This window comes from Lithobates pipiens, unplaced genomic scaffold, assembly GCF_037356315.1.
Source record: "Lithobates pipiens isolate NorthernLeopardFrog02 unplaced genomic scaffold, aLitPip1_a1.2 Scaffold_14, whole genome shotgun sequence".
Taxonomy (NCBI): Eukaryota; Metazoa; Chordata; class Amphibia; order Anura; family Ranidae; genus Lithobates; species Lithobates pipiens.
Window position 1 is genome coordinate 1,254,929 of NW_027507728.1, and position 22,705 is coordinate 1,277,633.

Genomic DNA, 22,705 nt, shown 5'->3' on the forward strand with positions numbered 1-22,705 from the left:
AAAGTCCGACAACCAACACTTGTTGGCGGAAAATTTGAGAACCTGCTAGCCAACATTTGTTGGCGGAAGGTCCGACAGCAAATGTTCGATGGAGCATACACACTGTTGGAATTTCCGCCAACAAGCTCACATTTGTTATCGGAAAATCCGATCGTGCGTACGGGGGCATAAGTCATTGCTTTTAACTAATATGTTTCAGTTATGGAATCGCTTTTCAATCAGAGATCTATGAGGCAAAATTCCATTATTCTTCTCTGCGTTTCGGTGTGTTACCTAGCTGAAGAACTTCCAGGTCATGAAGAAAAAAAATGTAATGGGTGTTTAAAATAACACTACAGTATTATACAAATAATGAAAGCATATAAAAAGGAGTAAAAACACGTATAGTTATCATCTAGAGATCTAAACACGTATAAACAATGCCTGCTAAGCTGCTATGTTTGGTTCAACCTCTTCACTGCCCTGGAACATTGTCTCACTTTAGGACTGCCATAAAACAATACGAATGAGACGATGCTGCTAGTTACTGAACTAGGGCTCAAATTGCTTAGGAGATTTGTACATAACTACAGTTGCTTGCGCCTCTGGGTCCACTAAAGATTTTTATGTGCACTTTCAGTGAAGGTCACCTCTGCTTATGTTTTATCATAGGATCAGTTTACCTTGGGCTGATTTGTAGCAGGGTGAATTCACATTAAAACGATGCAGAGAAAACCCAAGATGAAAAAAGTCAAACTAAAGATACCAACATCCCAAAATTATATTATAGCAAAAAAAAACGGGGGGGGGGGGGGCAGACAAGGCTGTAAGGTAACCAGCCTCAGGGACTTTTAACGGTATCAATTTAAGCAAGTCTACCACATTTCATAATAGAAATATTTATACATCTACATGTTTCGCTCCGAAAACAGAGCTTCCTCAGGAGTTTTGTGGTGTAACTTGAAGAAGTTACGCCACAAAACTCCTGAGGAAGCTCTGTTTTTGGAACGAAACATGTAAAGAGTGGTAGTGTATTATTTTACCTAAATGTGTATAACTATATGAACCCGTTGTCCAAGTGCTGTAAAATGTTCTTTTTTGGTGTATGTTTTTAATCAATTTTCTTTTTTAAAATAATAAAATGAATTTTTGCATATTTCTATTATGAAATGTGGTAGTCTTGCTTAATTTGATACCATTAAAAGTCCCTGAGGCTGGTTACCTTACAGCCTTGTCTGTCCCCCCCCCCCCTTTTTTTGCTATCACATTAAAACGATGTGTTTATGAAGTCTAGGGGGGAAAAAAAAGGGTAACAATTTTCCAATGAAGCACCTACCACCACACGCAGATTCTTGATCACAATCTCCCTCTTGGAAGCCTGCAGGGTGAAGACGATGGGATGGAGTCCAAGCTCCAGAGGGAGGAGATTGTATGTATATGTCTTTGGAGTCAGCGGATTGATTTCATCACGACAACGACCGGAGGAAGAGGAATCGCTCACAAGACAGACTTCTTTACCCACCGACACTCTGACACAACCCTGCAGAGAAGGATTTCATTCTCCATTCCCATGAAAATAATTATTAACCATTCACACCTATAATAAGCTCTCAGTCCATATATATGATCAACAAACTGTTAAAGGGAAACTCTGCCATGTTAACCGAGAGGACATTGTAAAGTTATTATTCTAACATTTCTAAGCAAATATTGCTGCAACTTTCAAAATTTTTAATTATTTATTTTATATATAAATTCTCAATTACAAACATATTTTTACCTAGCAGTAAGAAGGTTCGCTGGTTCGAATCCCAACCACGACACTACCTGCCTGGAGTTTGCATGTTCTCCCTGTGCCTGCGTGGGTTTCCTCCGGGTACTCCGGTTTCCTCCCACAATCCAAAGACATGCTGGTAGGTTAATTGGATCCTGTCTAAATTGTCCCTAGTATGCAGGGCAGGACTTACCATTGGGCTTGACTGGGCTCAAGCCCATGGGCCCCGCCCAATAGGGGGGCCCCGCCGAGATACATGGCCCATGTACTCGGCTCCGCTCACAGTCACGCCCAGTCCTGCCCTATGATGGACATAACACAGGGACTGGGCGTGAATGTGAGCCGAGCCGAATACACTCGGCTACTCTCGGCTCCGCTCGGGACTGCGAGAGGACCGAGAGCCGCCAAGAGGACCCGAGAGCAACCGAGATACACAGGACTCTGTATCTTGGCGGCGCCATTTTTAAACTTTAAGACTGCAAATGACAAGACTACACTGACAAGGCTGCAGATGATGGACAAGGCTGCAGATGGACACTGATAAGGCTGCATTGATGGGCGTTTAAATGTAAGTTTTATACACCGATAAATACGGTAATGTATAGAAGGTAGGGCCCGAAAGTGACTCAAGCCCAGAGGCCCCCACCACCGTAAGTCCTGCCCTGCTAGTATGTATGAATGTGAGTTAGGGACCTTAGATTGTAAGCTCCTTGAGGGCAGGGACCGATGTGAATGTACGCTGTATATGTAAAGCGATGCGTAAAATTGACGGCGCTATATAAATACCTGAAATAAATAAATAAATATTATTTATTTAGTTCTTTGTTTATGCTCGAATGAGACCTCTAGTGTCCAGAGCAGGTAATTATTTAGAAAAGGAAAATAAAAATAGAATCATGAAGTGCCCTCTAATGGCAAATCCTCATATGGCACTTCATAAATATACTGTAAAATCAACTTCCAGTCACCCAAAAAACGAATATTATAAATCCACGTATACACCAGCCAGTAATCATACTACATATACCACCAAAATTGAGTTCTATTGGAGTACCTTTTACAAAATGCAATTAATAGATGGGAAAAAAAACTGTTTAGATCAAAATCTATGTTCATACCCAAAGGATAGAACGTATTCATCTCAAAAATCAATTCTGTTTCATTTTGGGAGATCTTTTGTGTCATATTACACCCCTCTCCAATGTTCTTTAATCCTATCGATGCTACAAAAATACATCAAACTAGGATCTCTATTAGCCCTGGTACACACGGTCGGAGATTCCGACAACCAAATCCGTCGGATTTTGTCCGTTGGATTTTGTCCGACGGATTTTGTCCGAAACTGTTGTATACACACGGTCGGACGAATTGTCGGAAAATCCGATCGTACGTAACGTGATGGCGTTATTTCGTTACAATGGGACTATGTTCAGGCTAGTAGCCAATAGCTTTGATGTAGGAATTTGATCTGAGCATGCGTGGCACTTTGTCCGATCGGAATTCTCTACACATGATCGGAGTATGTCTGATCGGAGCATTTTGTCGGAAAATATTTCCGGCAAGTTGGAAAATTTGGTCCGACGGATATTCCGACGGAAACAGTCCGATGCAGACCACACACACGGAATATCCGACAAAACGCTCCGATCGGACACATTCCGTCGGAATCTCCGATCGTGTGTACAAGGGCTTATGATGGATCCTAAAATGGTTAGACAGACTTTGTTTGGGGAAACCCTTTATAATATTATTCACATGTTCAATAATCCTAATACTTAGTATCCTTGTGGTTTTGGCAAATATATTGCAATCCACATAAACATGAAATTAAATAGGTTACGTAGGTGGATTGGCATGTGATAAATGTATTTATTTTATATTCTTTCCCTGTACTGTTTGATTTAAAAGATGACACTTTCCTTCCCTTTTTTTTATAGTTTTACATGCCTTCCATTTTTCACAATGAAAAAAACCTGTCAAATCTAAAAACGTTACCTTCTTTTTTGTTGGTGGGTCAGGAATATTTGGGGCTAGCAGGGCTCGAGTCCTGTGGGAACGCATGGGAATGGCGTTCCTGCACTTTTTCCATTAGCAGCCGCGTCCCACATATCACATGTGTGTCCTGTCACCTTCATTCCAGGACAATACAGCAAACCCCGGAATGAAATGAGGACACACAGCCATCCTACTAGCTGATTGCCAGAACTGGTTTCTAGGGCTGCCCCCCGGCGTCAAGCAACCAGTGACATTGCAATCAGAGGCTCAGAGTGAGGCCGAGAAGAGCAAGCCCTGCACTAGTTCTGGGAGTCCACCCACCTCCTCTCCTTCTCCAGACGCGGGAGACTTGCAACCAGGGACTCACACTGATCTTCTTCACTCTGTTGCTCTAGTCTGCACCCGTGAGTCCCCCCTCCTTCTCTGGCCTGGCGGCACTCTACAGTGCTGGCTGGCTCAGATCCATGGCTGCCCGCAGTGCAGTGCTCGACTTCTCCTCAGAGGGGTTCATATTTTATTTGAATCTTTAGCAATTGGTACAATACCAGTAACATATGCACACCAGGTACAAGGTATCTGGCTTCCTTCTTAGTTGTAATTCCTTCTTTATGAGCTTTTTCTTCCAATCGTTTTAGCAAAAGTCGAAAGCCGCGTACACACGGGCGGACTGTATGGCCAACTTAGTCCGTCAGACAATCCGACGGACAGTTCGTCCTACTTTCGAATGAACGGACTTGACCACACACGGATGAACAAACAGTCCGTCGAAAGCTTGCGCGATGACGTGTACAGCACGTACGACGGGACTAAAAATAGGAAGTCCAATACACAGCAATGCAACCTTTCGCCGTGTAAATCCTTTCTGAGCATGCGCCATACTTAGTCCGTCGAACTAGCCTACTCACGAGCGGATTGTCCGCTGAAACCAAAGTATGACGGACAGTATTACGGAAATTCCGAAATACTTAGTCCGCCAGACTGCACGCTGAAAAAGTCCGCTGAAGCCCACACACGAGCGGACTGTCCGCTGAAATGTGTTTCGACGGACTAAGTCGGCCAGACAGTCCGCCCGTGTGTACGCGGCTTTAGTTTGTTGGTTGGGTTGCTTTTCAACTCTTTATAAGTATTGGAGTCACTTACTAATCTATCTAATTCTTTAACAAAATCACCCTGGTTGAGGACCACAATTCTCCCCCCATCCTAATCAATATATTTTTCCTTTTTTTCTAAAGCTTCTATACCTTTAGAGGTGTTGCCTTTCCTATTAGTTCTTAACCATTCTAATGTCCTGTTCTACCATAGATTTTAAAACTTCTAAATATTGATTGGTACAATACCGGTAACATATGCACACCAGGTGCAAGATATCTGGCTTCCTTCTTAGTTGTAATACCTTCTTTATGAGATTTTTCTTCCAATCGTTTTAGCAAAAGTCTAAGTTTGTTGGTTGGGTTGCTTTTCAACTCTTTATAAGTATTGGCGTCACTAATCTATCTAATTCTTTAACAAAATCAGCCTGGTTGAGGACCACAATTCTCCCCCCATCCTAATCAATATATTTTTTCTTTTTTTTCTAAAGCTTCTATACCTTTAGAGGTGTTGCCTTTCCTATTCGTTCTTAACCATTCTAATGTCCTGTTCTACCATAGATTTAAAAACTTCTAAATATTGATTGGACTTTTTTAGGGTTAAACGTAGATTGATTTCTCAAACCACTATTCGTATACACCCTGGTGGATGTATCCCCTAAAGTAGGTTTGTCTTCCAAATGTTTCTTGATATTAAGTTTCCTTATGAATTTGTCTGTGTCTATAAAGGAATTACATTTGTTAAAACCCTTTCTGGGGCAAACTGTAGGTCTAATTTGAGTATTTTTAGTTCATTGTCTGTGTCACTCAAATTAAAAATACCCTGTCCTACTGATCTCTCTTATTTATTGTTCTTTCTCCACCCTCTACAACCTCTTGGTGCTTCGTCTTGTTGCCATTGGGGTGTTCCCCAATGTTGCCAATGAGGACCATCCTCCTGATGCCACTGGAGCAAGAGAGAAAAAAAAAATCACACATGCTGTTTTTAACTACCTGTAATGGGGGTCAATACACTCTGGTGAGTAGGATGCATATATGATTGTCCGTGGAGAGAAGATACATTGAGTCACAGGTGCCTCTGAACACAGAATTGTTTGCTGGATTTGTTCAATGGGACGTCACTGTTTTACCTTTGTTGAGATTCTTTGAGATTTTGTTGGAACTTTATAGCACTTTATTCACTTATCACAATACTAATGGTTTTATGGATGCACTTGCACCTTATATATTATATTTTATTGGGCACGGTTAATACATTTTCAGTTTATTCATTGTCAAGCTTTTTGCTTTATAATGTGCAGCTCTTATTTACATTGTATAATTTGTATATTATTTACCATTGGGCAGGTGTTGGGTTAATTCAATCCACTCAAACATATAAAACATAATGCATACTTGTAAAAATATTGTCGAGAGAATTTGAGACATCTGTTCATCTCTCAGAAGCTCGTGAATTGGTAACTCCAAGCCCCTGTTCTTACCACTAGGGTATTCATTTGGTATTTTGCAGTTATAATTTTTCACAGTTTTCTTTTCATTTTTTCCTAACTTGAATTACTTTACACTCCACTGTGTTTTGGGAGTTTGCTTTTTGTGTATTTTTTTAATACATCTAGGGTCCATAGCGCACCTTTTCCCCCTTCGTTTTTCTTTTCAACTCCAAGGAGATACCCACTTTCACAAAGAAAATTTCTTTGAGCGATCAAGCCATCACAGAATCATCTTACAGCAGCATCAGTGAAACAACTTCTATAACTACTATTGATGGTTAGTGATGGTAGCAGGACCGAATCTTCAACAGGTAAGAGGGGGATCCTATACTACAATAATTATAAGTTCATAATATGTGAAACTGGTGACCCTAAATCAACATCTAAGCCCTTGTACACACGGTCGGAGATTCCGACAACCAAATCCGTCGGATTTTGTCCGATGGATTTTGTCCGAAACTGTTGTATACACACGGTCGGACGAAGTTGTCGGAAAATCCGACGTGATGACGTTATTTCGTTACGACGGGACTATGTTCAGGCTAGTAGCCAATAGCTTTGATGTAGGAATTTGATCTGAGCATGCGTAGCACTTTGTCCGAATGGAATTCTCTACACATGATCGGAGTATGTCCGATCGGAGCATTTTGACGGAAAATATTTCCGGCAAGTTGGAAAATTTGGTCTGACGGATATTCCGACGGAAACAGTCCGATGCAGACCACACACAGTCGGAATATCTGACAAAACGCTCCGATCGGACACATTCCGTCGGAATCTCCGATCGTGTGTACAAGGGCTAACTCTGTAGCTGCTACAGCGTGGCTCACAGGGAACCAGCTGCAACCCCAGGCTAGTTCTGTCATCCGTGAGACTGCACAGGACTACAAAACAGTAACATACCTAACTTAGAGAATCTTACTAAGAGCTCAAAAGGTTCTTTGAGCAGGTCAAATGCATCTGCAATGAATTCTGAATGATCTCAGAAGCATCTCAACCTTATGTCAAAAGCACTCAGCATTTGCCCATCAAAATCTGTTGGAAAATGTCCCTATAGACCTGTGCCAGTGAGCTTGTGTTTGGGAAATTTCCAACAGTATGTTGCCTAGATAAACAGTATTATATAGCCTAATGGTTACATTCTAATAAAAATTAGGGGAATGAAAAATCGGCTTGAAGCAGGTCAGAAGGAGGTTAACTGTGCACCTGTCAATGAATTCTGACTAATCTCAGAAGCATCTTAAATTAATGCCATCAACAAAAAGCCATAATGATGACATTAAATGGATGTGTAGACTGGTTGTATTTGTTTTGGAACAAGCCCAGTCGATTGGACAAAAAAAATTCTAGACGTTTTCATGAAACATTGATTTGTATCTGTGACTGCTCTAACTCATATTCTCTTTTTTTAAATAATATTGTGTATTTTGTTTATTAATGAAATTAGTTTTATAGAAAATGATATTACTGAATAACCATTCTCAAATAAAATCCAATTTTAACTAGAAAAATGATCATTATGTCGTATGGTGGGTCATATGCCATGAAGTGAATAATCAGATCTGAGGTCAGTCATTGTGTAGCATAGCGTTAGTACCCCAATGGAGGCACCTTCCCTGGGAGCCCCCAGATGTTCAGGAATTCCTTATATAAAGTTCCTGACTCCCCCACCCCAGTAGCACAATTCTCTAAACAAATGGGGAACCTCTTAATTGCCAACTGAGGGTAAAACTTTGGATTGCAGGATAGTGTGGGGGATGAGGGTGCCCTGTAGGGCCATCTGGTTGGAATTCCATTATTTTTTTAAACTCTTTTGGTATGACAGGTTTACTTTTAGAAACTTTTATGGATGTAACCTGGCATGAAGGAAATGTCAGGTCTGTCCAGTGTTAAAATAAAAATGTGTGCCATCCTTACCATAACTTTGTAAGTTTGGTAGTTGTAAACGATCACTTTGATCTGAACTTGCTCCCCTCGTACAACGGAGTAGGGAAGTTGCACATCCAAAAACAATTCTTTAAACACGGTAAATGTCAGCGGATCAGCAACACAGATACCTAGAAGATAACATCCAAATGGAGTATTAGTATAGTTCATCAGTAGGAGGTCCATATACTGAGATTCAGACATTCACCTGTATCGGACATGCTGACTCCTTGCACTTCCCATGTAGTGAGAGAGTCTGGAAGACTTATATCCACTTTCTTGCTACTACTTCTAGGGGGAAACAGACAATCATATGAATTTAGAGTGAAATATATAACAACATTAATAATACAACCTATTTCATAAAGGTATGATCTATCACAGATTTTCCTAATGCCTAAACTCATCACAAGAAGAATAGCAGTATATTTTCAGAGAAGCTACAATTGTTTCCCCTGTGTTTGGCACAGTAAATCATTGTGGTATAGTTTGCAGACAATTAGCAGTCATGTAGATGCTATTTTTATAGACACTACTGACAGGGCCGTCTTTAAGGCAGGGCAAAAGGGGCAGCTGCCCTGGGCCCTGTCATTGTTGTGGGGCCAAAAGCAGCTGTCTCATACTTGCCAACCATCCCAGTTTAAATTCCCTTGTCCCTTGAAGTTTTAGTCCTGTGATGTGTCCTGATATCTCAGTGTGAAGTGCTGCTACTAAGGCGGCCCAGCTCTGCCCTATTGTTGTGTACAGATGACCCACCTGCAGACCCTGTGTTTACATGTATATTACTGGCATTCATATGTAAATAGAGGCAGCATTTTTATTTAAATAATTGATATGTAGATCATGCCCCCCTGCAGTGAGCAGATGATGTGCTGTAACCTCTAGCAACCAATCAGTGAGCAATATTACTGTACAGTAATCTCTAGCAACCAATCAACAAGCAGAAATCATTTGCTGTAACCTCTAAGTCAGTAAGTGGTAATGATACACTGATCTGTAATCTGATTTTAAGTCTAGCTGCTATTTATTTTATGTCTCAGGTGGAGAGTGAAATTGCTTGGGGGGGCAAGAAAAGTTTTGCCCAGGGTCCAATCAATATCAAAGACGGCCCTGACTACTGATGATAACACAGAGTAGCTGTCCTTTCTATTCAATGTCTTAAAAACCTAACTGTAGTATCCTTCAGGATTTTGTGTACATAGCACATTGAGTACCTGTCCGTAATGGCGTGCTCCTCCCACAGCCAACTTTCTGGGAAATAACTGCGAATTTCTGGGTCATCCAAATTGAAAACTGTCTTGATATCTGAAAGAGAAAGCAATATTTAAACTTCAATAAAATATACCTGTAGCTTCATCTGTCCCTTTCTAGCGAATAAAGGAATTAATTATTACTGCGGTAAAGACCTTAACCGCTTTCAGACCGGACCATTTTGCTGGCTTAAGACCAGACCACTTTTTGTGATTCGGCACTGCATCGCTTTAACTGACAATTGCGCGATCGTTCGACGTGGCTCCCAAACAAAATTGACGTCCTTTTTTTCCCACAAATAGAGCTTTGTTTTGGTGGTATTTGATCACCCCTACGTTTTTTATTTTTTGCGCTATAAACAAAAATAGAGCGACAATTTTGAAAAAAACGTATTATTTTTTACTTTTTGTTATAATAAATATCCCCCAAAAATATATAAAAAAACTTTTTTTTTCCCTCAGTTTAGGTCGATACGTATTCTTCTACATATTTTTGGTAAAAAAAAAAATCGCAATAAGCGATTATTGATTGGTTTGCGAAAAAAGTTATAGCGTTTAGAAAATAGGGGATAGTTTTATGGCATTTTTATTAATAATTTTTTTTTACTAGTATTGGCGGCGATCAGCGTTTTTTATTGTGACTGCGACATTATGGCGGACACATCGGACATTTTTGACACATTTTTGGGACCATTGTCATTTATACAGCAATCACTGCTATACAAAATGCAGTGATTCCTGTGTAAATGACACTAGCAGTGAAGGGGTTAACCGGTGGGTGGCAGTGTAGGGGTTAAGTGTTCCTAGGGGCGTGTTACTAACTGTGGGGGGCTGGGCTTTGTTTTAGTGAACACTGATCTCTGCTCCAATCACATGGAGCAGAGATCAGCGTCACTTGTTGCTAGGCAGAACGGGGAGATGCTGTTTACAATGGCATCTCCTTGTTCAGCAGCCCCGTGAGACGATCGCGGTATCCCCACGGTGATCGAGTCCACGGGACCCGCGACCGGACTCACGGGGGTCTGGACCGGCGGCACGCTCGCGATGGCAGGGCGGCATTTAAAACTGGATGTACCTGTACACCAATATGCCTGCCCTTGCCATTCTGCCGACGTACATCGGTGTGCGCCGGTCGGGAAGTGGTTAATGTATAAGACCCTCTGCAGAGGATGATGTGAATAGCTATATACTGTAAATGTATAATGACTGTGGTGTGGACATTAAAGTGTAAGCTTTTCTTATTCAGAGACAATTAGGAATGCTTTAGTGTTCTTCACACATCACTGTGGAATATGCCAGAGCTATATAAATGTATAATAATATTAGTGTGTAACTGTGGTGGAACATTGGAGTGTAAGCTCCTTTGTTACAGAGACTGATGAGAATGGCTTATTATTTTAGCACTGCAGATTATGTCAAAGGTTTGTAAATTTATCATAGAGTATGACTGTAGACAGTAGGAGCTCCTCTACTGTAGAGACTTATGTGAAGGGTATATTGTGCTCTGTACAGTACTCCAGAATATGTTAGTTATACAAACCTACAATAATAAAAACAATAATCTGGTACAATAGAAAAAATCTTACACATTCTTCCAAGTTGCAGTTCTTTTTTCTCCTTGTCTAGCTTTGCTTTCAGCCCTTCGGCCAGCTTGCAGCATTTTGCAAACACTTTTGCGCACATTGGGAAATTTGGTTTCAGCTTCTGGACTCGCTCGACTCCATTCTTACACTCATTTTCCTTTATTAAATTGAACCCACCATCCATGCAGCACCTTCTAACGCTTTCATTCTGGAATTTGCTGGCTGTAAGGGGAAAACACGTAAATTTATTTAGGAAATTAAAAAGGACATCCAGATATGAAAACATGGAATGTGAAAACGTACCGGTTTAAATTGACTCAAGAACACATCCAGCCAGTGAAGTGCCTTTCAGCAGTCAGCTATCCACCTCAGGCCCCCGCCCAGCAGCAACAGACCCCCACGCAAAAAAAGATCCCTACCAGCTAAATGGATCCCTCAGCAGCCAGCATCAATAGACTCTCTAGCACACTCCAGCACCCCTTACCATTACATACATTCAATGCTGGTGGTGCCAGAACTGTGTTCCCTTGCATTGCTGCTAAAAAAAATAGCCCTGGTGGTGAAGCTTCAGTTTCCAAATACCCGTCAGGTGCAAGGAAAATAAAAAAAAACACTATTTTTGCTTCCACGTGATTGGATGATGGAAGTCAGTAGAGCTTCATCACATTCACTAAGCGATGCAAAGTGCGCAGTCTATTTGCCTGTAAAAAATCAACTCCAATGTATGTTTGGATCTGAATTCCTATAAGCATGCATCGTTAGCCCTGCCCACTTCATTTCAGATGAATTACAAAGAATACAAATCCCTGCTTATCTATCCTCCCACCCCTCACCTCTATAAAGATGGTTACGTATGTACCGAAAATCCTGCTGAAATGGCCACATTTCAGTCTGTGTATACTCTTCTCTGTTCAACAGAGGCAGGTATGATGATTGGCTTCTGTCGAGTGATTAGATCAGTTCATGCAGCCAATGGCTGTAGAGCTGATCTGTATATTCTGACGGGGAAGGGGCGGTAGTGCGGGGATCTTTGAGACCTCTTTCACACTGCCAGCAGGCTGCTGGATTTAGTGGCGCTTTACTGACGTTTTAGCGGCACTATACGGCCACTAGTGGGGCCCTTTTAACCCCCGCTAGTGGCCTAAGAAAGGGTTAAATGCGCAAGAAAAGCACTGCTGTGGAAGCGATTTGCAGGTGCTTCTGCAGCGGTGCCCATTCATTTCAATGGGCAGGGACGATGGAGGAGCGGTGTATACACCACTCCTAAACCGCTCCAAAGATGCTGCTTGCAGGACTTTTTCTAACACAATGGGGCTGCAGGGGAGGCATTTTTCAGGCGCTTTACAGGCACTATTATGTGTATGTCAATGTTGTATGTTGTTTGTAAGCGTGTCAGGACCTTACGGGGTAAAGGACCACGCAAAAGCCGCAGATGGTGGCAAGAAAGCACCCTAAGGCGATTCAGTTCGCATAGGTAGCGCTATACAAGTCACTCACTTCACTTCACTATTTGTGGCCCTTTAGCACCATAAAAACACCTCAGTGTGAAAGGGGTCTGAGATTTTTTTTCATTTTAACCCGCTGGTTGAAAAAACTCAATGTGTATACCCTACTTAAAGTGGAATTCCAGTCAAAATTGAAATTTTTCCAATGATTAGTATGTTAAACATGTTTAATTTTGATATTATGCATTTTCTGGCTAGCTGATTGTCTAACTTAGAAAGTCTAACCTGAGCTAGACAATCAGCTGCCTTGTGTTCTTCACCGACAACTGTTTGTCTCTTCAGCTATATTTGCCAGCTGTTATGCACTTCCTGAAACCATTGTCGGTATTTCTTATAAACTTCACCCTAGCATTCATTAAACCTGCCCGTCCTACCCTCGCAGCATTCGGCAGCCTATACAGAAGCTCCTCTGTTTATTTTGCTTATTCTGGAGTCGATGGGCTGCCGGGTAGCTTTGTCACTTCTGGAAATGGCTTCCAGCCAGGGGACTAATCCACGATCCGCGAACAGCGTGGAAAGCCGAATACAGATTGGTCACGTCACAGGTGACAAAATGAAAAAAAAAATTCTCCAGCGGTGAAGACCGCTGAGTTGCAAATGAACAGGCATCAGATGGGGCCACTGCTACAGGCAATGGATGAGCAAAAAAAGGATGGCCGCACTCCCGAATTAGATGCAATAGAAAAATATTTATTGAGGAGTGTATTAACAAATGCAAAGGAGCATTTAATGGTTTTGATGAAGCACGCTAGTTGTGTGAAATGTGTCACCTTTTTCCCTTGCCATTGTCTATGTTATTGCTCCTTTGCATATTTTTTTTTATACTCCTCAATAAATATTTTTCTATTCCATCTAATTTGGGAGTGCAGCCATCCTATTTTTGTTCATCCACGTGACAGGTGATGTTTTTAGTTAAAAGAACACTTTTCTAACATTTGAACAATGCGGATCAGTGAGAAGCACAGGATTTTTGTACTCCCCGTAAAATGCTTTTCTCTTAATTCATTGACGGACACAGCTCCTTTAAATCTTGACCGTAGGGTTATCACGCCACCTTCAGGAGAGGACTAGGCAGAACATGTAACATGTAAAAACAGCAAGACTGCATAGTTCCGCCCAGGGGGCGGTTCCTCTGGCTGCTTCCTGCAGCTCAGTACGTCAACAAGCAGTATAACATTGCAACTTGAAAAAGTGTAAATTGCAACTTTACACAGCCGCCTGCAAAACTTTGCGGCCAAAGCAAGCATCCGAAGATGCGCTCACACTAACTTTGTAGAATTTTGTGAAAGTGTGAACGGATGACCAAGTCATCGCCTTACACACCTATAAGACAGATGCTTGATGTCAGAAAGCCCAGGAGGTCCCAATTGCCCTGGTGGAATGGGCCGTGACAGGAAATGGGGGCACCTGGCCTTTAAAAGCACAGGCCTAGACCACGATCTGTCTGATCCACCAGGAAATGGTGGTCGACAAGACCGCCAGATCTTTTTCAGGACCAGCCACCGAAACAAACAGAGTCCGACTTCCAGAAAGGAGCCGTAGCAGACAGATATACCCTCAGGGCCCGGACCACGTCCAGGGAATGCAGGGCAACTTCTTTTGGATGTGTCGGCTTTGGACAAAGGGATGGTAATACAATGTCCTCATTGAGATGGAATGCCGAAACCTCCTTTGGAAGAAAAGAGGTTTTGCGGACGTAGCCCCACCTTATCCTTGTGGATAACCAGATTGAGCGACTTGCAAGACAAGGCCGCCAACTCAGAAACCCTCCTGGCAGATGTAATAGCCACTAGAAAGACAACTTTCTGGGAAAGCGTCAACAAGGGAATCTCCCTGATGTTCTCAAACGGCGGTTTCTGAAGCGCCGATAGCACTAGGTTCAGAACCCATGTGTCAGGTCACCTAGAGGCCAGGTGACAGATGCACACCGTAGGGATCAGGAGTGCACCGCAAGGTTGTGGACCCTACGGCTGACTGCTGTGGACGGGAGTCAAGGTGATATGGAAGGCAGGGCTGCAGGAACACCAAGACAGATCCCGCCAGGGTTAGAGAGTAAGATTCCCTGGGGCGCGTAGTCTAAGAGCCAGCAGGTGTTCACCAGAGCCTCTAGTGGTGAGGATGGACTGGGCTGCAACTAGCTCCAGGTCGCGACCCCCAGGGTCCCCCAGCTCACACCCACAGTAGGCAACAGGAGGATAGGGATAGTGAGGGATAAAGCCAAGGTCGGGGCCACAAGCAGACAAGAATAGTCCGGGACACGCCAAAAGGTCAGGATCACAGGCAAACAGGGATAGTCAGGGACACGCCACAGTCTGTAACAGAACAACAGTAAAGCACACGGCAGGTAACAGGAAGCCAAACACACAAAGGTTGATCAGCAGGGTTGGCCTGCAGTGCACAGGTTAATATAGAGTTCTCTGATAGGAGCTAGGGTGGAGCCATGACATAGGATGGATTACAAAAGCAGTCAGGTGATGGTTGGCTGGTCTCTAGAGATGAACATATGGAGACAGGTAAGCAGACAAACTCTATTGCATAACTGTGACACCGTGGTCAAACCGGAGGGACTACATGTCGAACCCCTTGTACAAAGGTGCTTACCAATGAGTGAAACGCCAAGGGGCGTTCGAAAAAAAACGGCCAAGGTTGAAATCTGTCCGTTAATGGTGCTTAAAGTGGAGTTCCATCCAAAAGTCTTTCGGGGGGGGGGGTGCAGATACCTGTATAATACAGGTATCTGCACCCTCTTCTGGGAATAGACTCCCACGGGAGTCACGCCCCTTCACGTCACCCCCCACGGTCTGCTGGAAAACACACAGGGCCCAGGAGATAGCGGGGACCATTTAGGACGTGCAGCGCGACTCGCACATGCTCAGTAGGGGACGGGGAAGTGAAGCCGTAACGCTTCACTTCCTGATTTTTCTCACCGAGAATGGCAGCGACAGCAGCCGAGAGTCAAGCAATTGATCGGCTTCAGCTGCTGACATCGCTGAACTCCAAGAAAGGTAAGTGTCCATTTATTAAAAGTCAGCAGCTGCAGTATTTGTAACTGCTGGCTTTTAATAATTTTTTTTAGATGCACTCCCGCTTTAAGGCAAGTTTCTGATCCACTCCTCGCTGTAAAAACAGTAGGATCCTGGAATCCAGGATTTCCGTGCCCTCAGCATAGTGGAAATTACTGAGTCCGACAGACCTTAGTCCTTTAGCACCTGGTTTTCAACAGCCATGCCGTTAAAAGCAGCGACGGTAAAGCAGGATGGAGTATTGGACCTTGTGATAGAAGGTCTTTTCACATCGGCAACCGCCAAGGAACATCTGCCACCAGGTGTACTAGGTCAGCGTAACAGGGACGCCGAGGCCAATCTGGGGAAATCAGTATTACTGGAATCCCCTCAGCCTCTACTCTGCGTAGCAGACGTGGCACAAGTTTGAGTGGGGGAAAGGCATAAGTTCTCCTGGGTCCAGCACTGGCGGCAGAGGTAGTCCGCCTGCCAGTTTTCTTTGTCCGGGATGTATATGGCCGACAGGGCTGGCACGTGTTGCTCTTCCCACCAGAGGATGTGAGCGACCTCCCGTGCTGCAGCTGAGCTCCGTGTTCCTCCTTGATGGTTGACATATGCCTCCGCCGTGGCGTTGTCTGACTGGATCTTGATCGGACGCCCTTGGAGCCTCGCTGACCATGTGGATAGGCATAGCCTGATCGCCCAAAGTTCGAGCATATTGATCGGCAGCTGGGATTCTTCCCATGACCAAGGCCCTGGGTCGACTGTACCCCCAGAACTCCACCCCAACCGGTCAGGCTGGCGTCTGTTGTGATCACCGTCCAATGAAGAGGAAGGAACGATCTCCCGGACCGAAGGGTCGGAGACCTCAGGCACCAGAGAAAGGAATCTCTGACTAACTGGCTCACCTGAATTTGAGGATCCAGGGATAACAGAGATTTGTCCCATTTGGACAGGATCTCCTTCTGCAAGATTGGGGTGTGAAATTGAGCGTACGGCACTCCTCGAAGGAGGCTACCATGAGGCCCAGAACTCGCATGCAGAAATGCAGCGACATCCACCTGTGGTTCATCAACGTCTTCACGGCGGCTCCGAGAGTCTGCAGTTTGTCTGAAGGGAGAAAAACTCTTGCTTCCAGTCTCGAGTCCAGCATTAAGCCCAGGTACTCCAGGCGTTGAGTCAGCACCAACACCGACTTCTTTAGGTTCAGCACCCAACCAAACTCCTGTAGAGTTTGCATGGTGATTGCCTACATTCTTCCCTAATTCTGAGGCGGAAGCTGCTCTCAGAAGGAGGTCGTCTAGGTAACCCATGATTGCGATCCCGTGTTGCCTTAACAGCCCCAGAATTGGAGCTAACACTTTAGTAAAGACTCGGGGTGCTGACACCAGGTGTCACGTACCTTGTGGTATTGAGCCCGAATTGCGGAGAGAGGCCTTCTTTACGACTCCCACTACCGGTTTCCTGGTAAGGTAACAGGGAACACAGGAGTAAGGAGGGGTACAGGTGCCTGGCAGGATCAACAGATGGGAAGGGATGAATATGCGGGGTCAGCTCTGCAGACTGGAGTGGCTAGGCAGACGGAATCAACACAGCAGACTGGATCACAACAGCAGGTGGAATCAGCTAGCAAACTGGATTGCTTAAACGGGTAACTTCAGCAGATGGAACCAGTACAATAAACTGGATAAGCTTTAGCGGGTAACCACAGCAGATGGATCAGTTCAGTAAAGCAGGTAACCGCAGCAGATGGGCAGATGGATCAGTTCAGTAAAGCAGGTAACCACAGCAGATGGATCAGTTCAGTAAAGCAGGTAACCACAGCAGATGATTCAGTTCAGTAAACAGATAACTTACAGCAGATGCAAACAGTTCAGCAAAACTGGATCAGGCAGCAGATGGGATTGTCAAACAGGCCAGGTCAGGTATCAGACTGGAAGCGAGGCATAAGGGAACAGGCAGGAGAGTAGTCACAACAAGCCGAGGTCGGGTGCAGGCAGATAACAGGTAGGTCACAGGTAGGCCGGGTCAAATCAAGGATGAATACTACGGATCAGGTTCACAGATATACAACGCTGTAGAGCAGACAGAGGAGATCGTCAGTAATAGACAGGTTTAAATAGCCTGTTTGGCGCCAACACGGGCGTGTGCATGCGGCCACGCACGTGCCCGCGCTCCCGCGCACGAACGCACGCAAGATCGCGCACACTCGCGGTGACACCTGAGGCTGTAAGCCAGAAGGCCTGGGGTTCAGATTCTTCATAGAACTTCCATGACACCAGGCCAAAAGGGAGAGCTATGAATTGGTAGTGTTCTTCCCCAATTGCAAATCGCAGAGGCATATGGGTATATGCAAGTACGCGTCCTGGATATTCAGAGATGCCAGGAAGTCCCTCTGATGGAGTGCAGCGACTACGGAGTGAGCTGATTCCATCCTGAACCTTTGCACTTTTACAAAGCAGTTAAGGGCTTTTAAGTCCAGGATTGGACGTACCCCTTCCTTTTTGGGGACTAAAAACAGATTGGAGTAGAATCCCTGAAACCTTTCCAGTCTCAGAACAGGTACTATCACTCTGCGTAGTAGCAGGTCCTTTACTGTCCCTAACAGAGCTTCCCGGTGAGCCGGGAGTAAAGGTATGTTGGAGGGCAGTGAGGTCCACCGAGCTACAAACTCCTGAAGGCGACCTCCCCCACACCCGAGTGTCAGGCGGGGGCAAACCTTCACGTGTTAGCATTTTTGCTCACAGATTTGTTTGGCTTGCGAAACCAGGGATGTTTTTGTCCATCAGCAGACGCACTTACCTGTCGATCCGGGCGGGAGCGAAAAGCTCGTTACTCCCACAACCCAGGAAGGGTAAGGATCCCTACGGCAGGGTTCCTTACCCTTCCTGGATTGTGGGAGTAACGTGCTCTTCCCACCTGTAACATTCTTAATAATGTCATCCAGCGAAGCTCCAAATAGCCTCTCACCAAGGAAGGGAAAATCCGCCAGAGCTTTTTTAGATGCTTGGTCCGCAGATCAGCATTTCAGCCAAATCAGGCGCCATAGCACCACTGTTGATACCAATGCTCTAAAGAGCAGGGGGACTGTATCCAGGGCCGCATCACAGACATACTTAAGGCCTTGCACTAACTGGACTGCTAGTTCTATGCAGACTGGGGGAGACTGTTGTTTCTCCAATTCAGGGTGCAATAACTTTGCCCACTCAGTAAGCACCTGCGACACACAGGGCGTGGCCAGTACAGGTCGTAATGCTGACCCCACTATCGTAAACATGGACCGGGCCACTGCCTCGGCTCTCCTGTCGGTAGGGTCCTTGAATGCAGGAGTCCCTTCTACCGAAATCGTGGTTACTTTATTCAACCTCCATACCGGGGGGGGGGGGGTCAACGACCGGAGGAGCCGTCCATTTTTTAAGGAGGCTCACCTCAAAAGTGTAAGGCACCGCCATTCTTCTTGGGACTGAAAAGGCCCGTTGCGGGCTTCCCCATTCCTTGTAAAATAAGTCAAATACAGAAACACCTTAGGTGTACGGGTTGGTTTACGGGACCCAAAAGAGACCGACACCTCAGCAGAGGATCCTGCTGCATCCTGTATCTTCAGGGTATCTTGTACAGTGGCGATAAGTGCTCCTACTAGCGCTTTTTCCTGCGCTGACTCAGATACGGAATCATTCTCACTGTCCGAACGGTCCGGGTCTGCATCCGCTGACATGTCAGAACTGTGGCCACCAGTCACTGTGGGGCCCGAGTCTGAATCAGAACTTTCCCCAGAGGACGGGCGAGCAGGGGACGGTTTTTACCCCCCTTGCGCCCACACGCCGCCTCCACCCTGGCAACGAACATTTTCAGGACCGCCAACAAAGCGTCCATAGGCACTGCATTGTTTTCAGGTGAGCCGGTTGCAATTGCAGGGATATCTGGGGAAGAAGCGCCAGCTTCTGACGCCATGCTGACCCACCTTGCCTGCCACACTTGGGGACTTAGGGCAAGGTACACAATCTCACCCTCCTAGATGCTCACAGACTGAGGGGCCCAACTGCAGGTCTCACCACCCTGACTGAATGCTGCGCCATGCTGCCGCTGACCGCTGTGTTCTGTGTCCAGTCACAGGTGCCCAGAGTGAAAAAACGTGCTGTTCTGAGGTAAAACGAGCCAGCACTGCAGGTAAAACCGAGCTAAGGCTTCAAGAAAATGGCCACTGTTCATTTCTGCACAGAAAACACCAAGAAAATGGCCGCCGGACCTCTAGAAAATGGCTGACAGCCATGTTCTGCATAGAAATTACAGGAAAATGGTGGCGGCTGCCGGAAAATGGAGCCAACACATTCTGAGGAAAATTTTACAAAGGCACCTCACACACAGAGAAAAGGGGCAGAAAGACAACAAACGGACCCAAACAGCCAGAGCAGCCCCTGCCAAGGTGCAGAGCCCCCCAGAGGACCCCCGGCCCAGGTACATACACCGCACCTCATGCCCAGTCATGCAACAGACCCTGCAGGGGGCGGAGGGAAAAAAGGGATAGGGAGAGAAGAAAGAGAGAGTGAGAGACCCCCTAATTGACCTCCCAGGGAATGCCCAGCTGCTCTATTCTGCTGAGGCAGGAAGAGCTGTACTTACCCATCTGGTCAGAATAACTGGACGCATTCCAAACAGACCCATCACCCGAGCAGTACGGAGGGGCTGCTGGCCACGGCACACTGTGACACAGACAGCAGTAGCCCAGTCATATGTGTGCCCTGGAGCATATAGCTCACTGCCTACCCCTGGAGCAGAAGGGGCATGTCGTGGCCGACCCAGTGTGTAGCTAGGGCCTGATCACGCTCGATGGCCTGGCTGGGGAGACTACAAGGATCTATATTATCCAGCCTGTCACCCAGCCGGCTATTGATAGAAGATCACCGGATCAAAATCTTGTGGAAAAAATCTAAAAATTCTCAGGACCAATTGTCCCCTCAGGGAGCCAGGTCCTTCTCCTTCACTAGGAAGAAAAAAACTGAGCTGCAGTAAGCAGGCTGAGGGGTTATAGGCAAAGGAACCGACCCCTGGGCGGAACTATGCAGTCTTTTTTTGCTGTTTTTACATGTGTTACATGTTCTGCCTAGTCCTCTCCTGAAGGTGGTGTGATAACACTACGGTCAAGATTTAAAGGAGCTGTGTCCATCAATGAACGAAAGAGAAATTATGTTTGATTTATGCATTGTGGCGGGGATTCCTTCCCTTCTACTTTAGCTCCTCTTTGTGCTTAGGCAAAGAGCTCAGAAACTTATCAACTCACAAGATTTCTGGCAGAATCGACAGGTATTATTTTGTACTTGAGAGCAAGCAAGAGAAGTTCAAAGAGAAAATCTCACAAGGGCACTCTCAGATTTACCCACTCTTCTTTTTTAAATCAGTAGCAAAAAAACAACATATTTTAAAAACATGTATATTTATCCAGCCAACGTCTCACTTGCAATCTGCAAACTTTCTCCAGGGATAGCCACAAGATAAGTTAATTGCAGGGGGTTACATACACTGAGCCTGTGAAAATGCAGCCAGGGTGTCCTTGGTTCTAGGCTGGGTTCACACTGCTGCGATGCGGGAACGCTGCAAATCTACTGTGGGTTCCCGCATCGCATGCCTCACGGCAGCAGTTCACACTGCCCTATGCGAACTGCTGGGAGTGTCAGTGAAAAGTTAATTACACTTCCAAATCAGTTCGCAGATCGCAGTGCGATCTGCAAACTCGGACAGGAATCGGATCGCATGGTGTGAACACCCATGCGATCCGATTCTGCTGCGGACCAAAAAAAGGGTCCTGTGCGAGTTTGGGCCGGATGCGATGCGAATTCAGCCATACTATCTGTATGGCTGAAATCGCATCGCACAGAGATCGCATGTGATTTGCACTGCAGTGCGGTGCGAATCACATCCGATCTCGTACACCGCAGCAGTGTGAACCCAGCCCTAGTCCTACACCCACCCAGTATGAGTTCACAGCCACACCCACTGTTGCACGCTATAACCAGCTGTGGTAGATTATTTTAAACAGTGAAAGGATTTTCCAGATAAGGATAAAAATCTGACAGAAGCTCTAACCCTTTCTCACTGCATCCAAAACTAAAAGAAAATTTCGAATGGAGCCTCAATTTAATTATTTGCAAATGTATTTCTAGGAATCTCACAAATTACCTTCTTTTTTCATTTCATCCTCCAGCGATCTTTTGCTTCTTAATATTGCATTGCACTTCAAATCTGAGAAAATTAAATGGAATTGTGGGTAGAATGACAACCAAAGCACTATGCAAGCAAAAAGATGTGTTGGTCCTGGGAATCCCACCAAAAGATCAATACTATATATCAAGACTATATAGACACAAAAGAAGAAATGGGCAGGATAACAAACATCCAAAGAGCTACCACTAAAAAAATACATTTAATTTGTATGCATCAGAAGCATCACGAGCCCTGTACCCCCCCCCCCCCGCTAATCCCAAACCACCCCACACACATGGCCACTCCCCAAACACCCCAGAATTCCCCCACAACCCAATTCCAAACCCAGACTGCCCCCACTTCCACACCACTGATGTGACCAGTAATCAGGGAGCCTCACTGGAGCCAACCGGTAATTAGGGTTTCTGGCCCTCACCCTGTAGCGTGTGAGATGTGGGACATTGGCACCAAAGCCGTTACCAGAGCAGCTCACCACACTGTGGATGGCAGTCAGACTTTCTGATATATGGTGGGAATCAGCTACAGATGTCAGGCAGACATTGTGGATCTGCAAGTACCAGTTGGTTCCACTAAGGCTCCTTGATTACTGGTCATACTGGGACTTATACCGTGCACAGGCTGGACCAGAGGCCCTGTTCAAAGCAAATACCGGCACTATATCCTGGTACCTTTTGCCCTCTATTCCACCATGAGCTATGTTCAGTATAGGCTACGCACACACATCCACTGTGAACTTTTTACTATCAGCTGTTGACCCTCTAGCACGGGTACTTGGATAGTCAGCATACAGTTACAATACAGTTACAATACACATGCAGGACTCTGGGACAGTTTAGCTGAGCAAGGGCCTGCTTAGTATTATTGATTTTTGTCTCCGTGGTGCCCAGGAGTGGG

General features: G+C 45.2%; 1 protein-coding gene across 2 annotated transcripts in view; it reads right to left on the reverse strand.

Annotated features, from left to right (window-relative positions):
* C5 (complement C5) overlaps positions 1–22,705 on the reverse strand; it is a 171,513-nt gene that overhangs the window by 60,263 nt on the left and 88,545 nt on the right. The window contains exons 16-21 of one of the 2 annotated variants that reach the window (XM_077479159.1): positions 21,767–21,829; positions 11,089–11,307; positions 9,467–9,557; positions 8,461–8,540; positions 8,244–8,383; positions 1,316–1,519 (exon numbers count right to left, since the gene is read on the reverse strand). In XM_077479159.1, the coding sequence (XP_077335285.1) occupies positions 1,316–1,519; positions 8,244–8,383; positions 8,461–8,540; positions 9,467–9,557; positions 11,089–11,307; positions 21,767–21,829 (797 nt within the window). Of the gene's footprint in view, positions 1–1,315; positions 1,520–8,243; positions 8,384–8,460; positions 8,544–9,466; positions 9,558–11,088; positions 11,308–21,766; positions 21,830–22,705 lie in introns of both variants that reach the window. The other variant, XM_077479158.1, reaches the window with a different exon arrangement.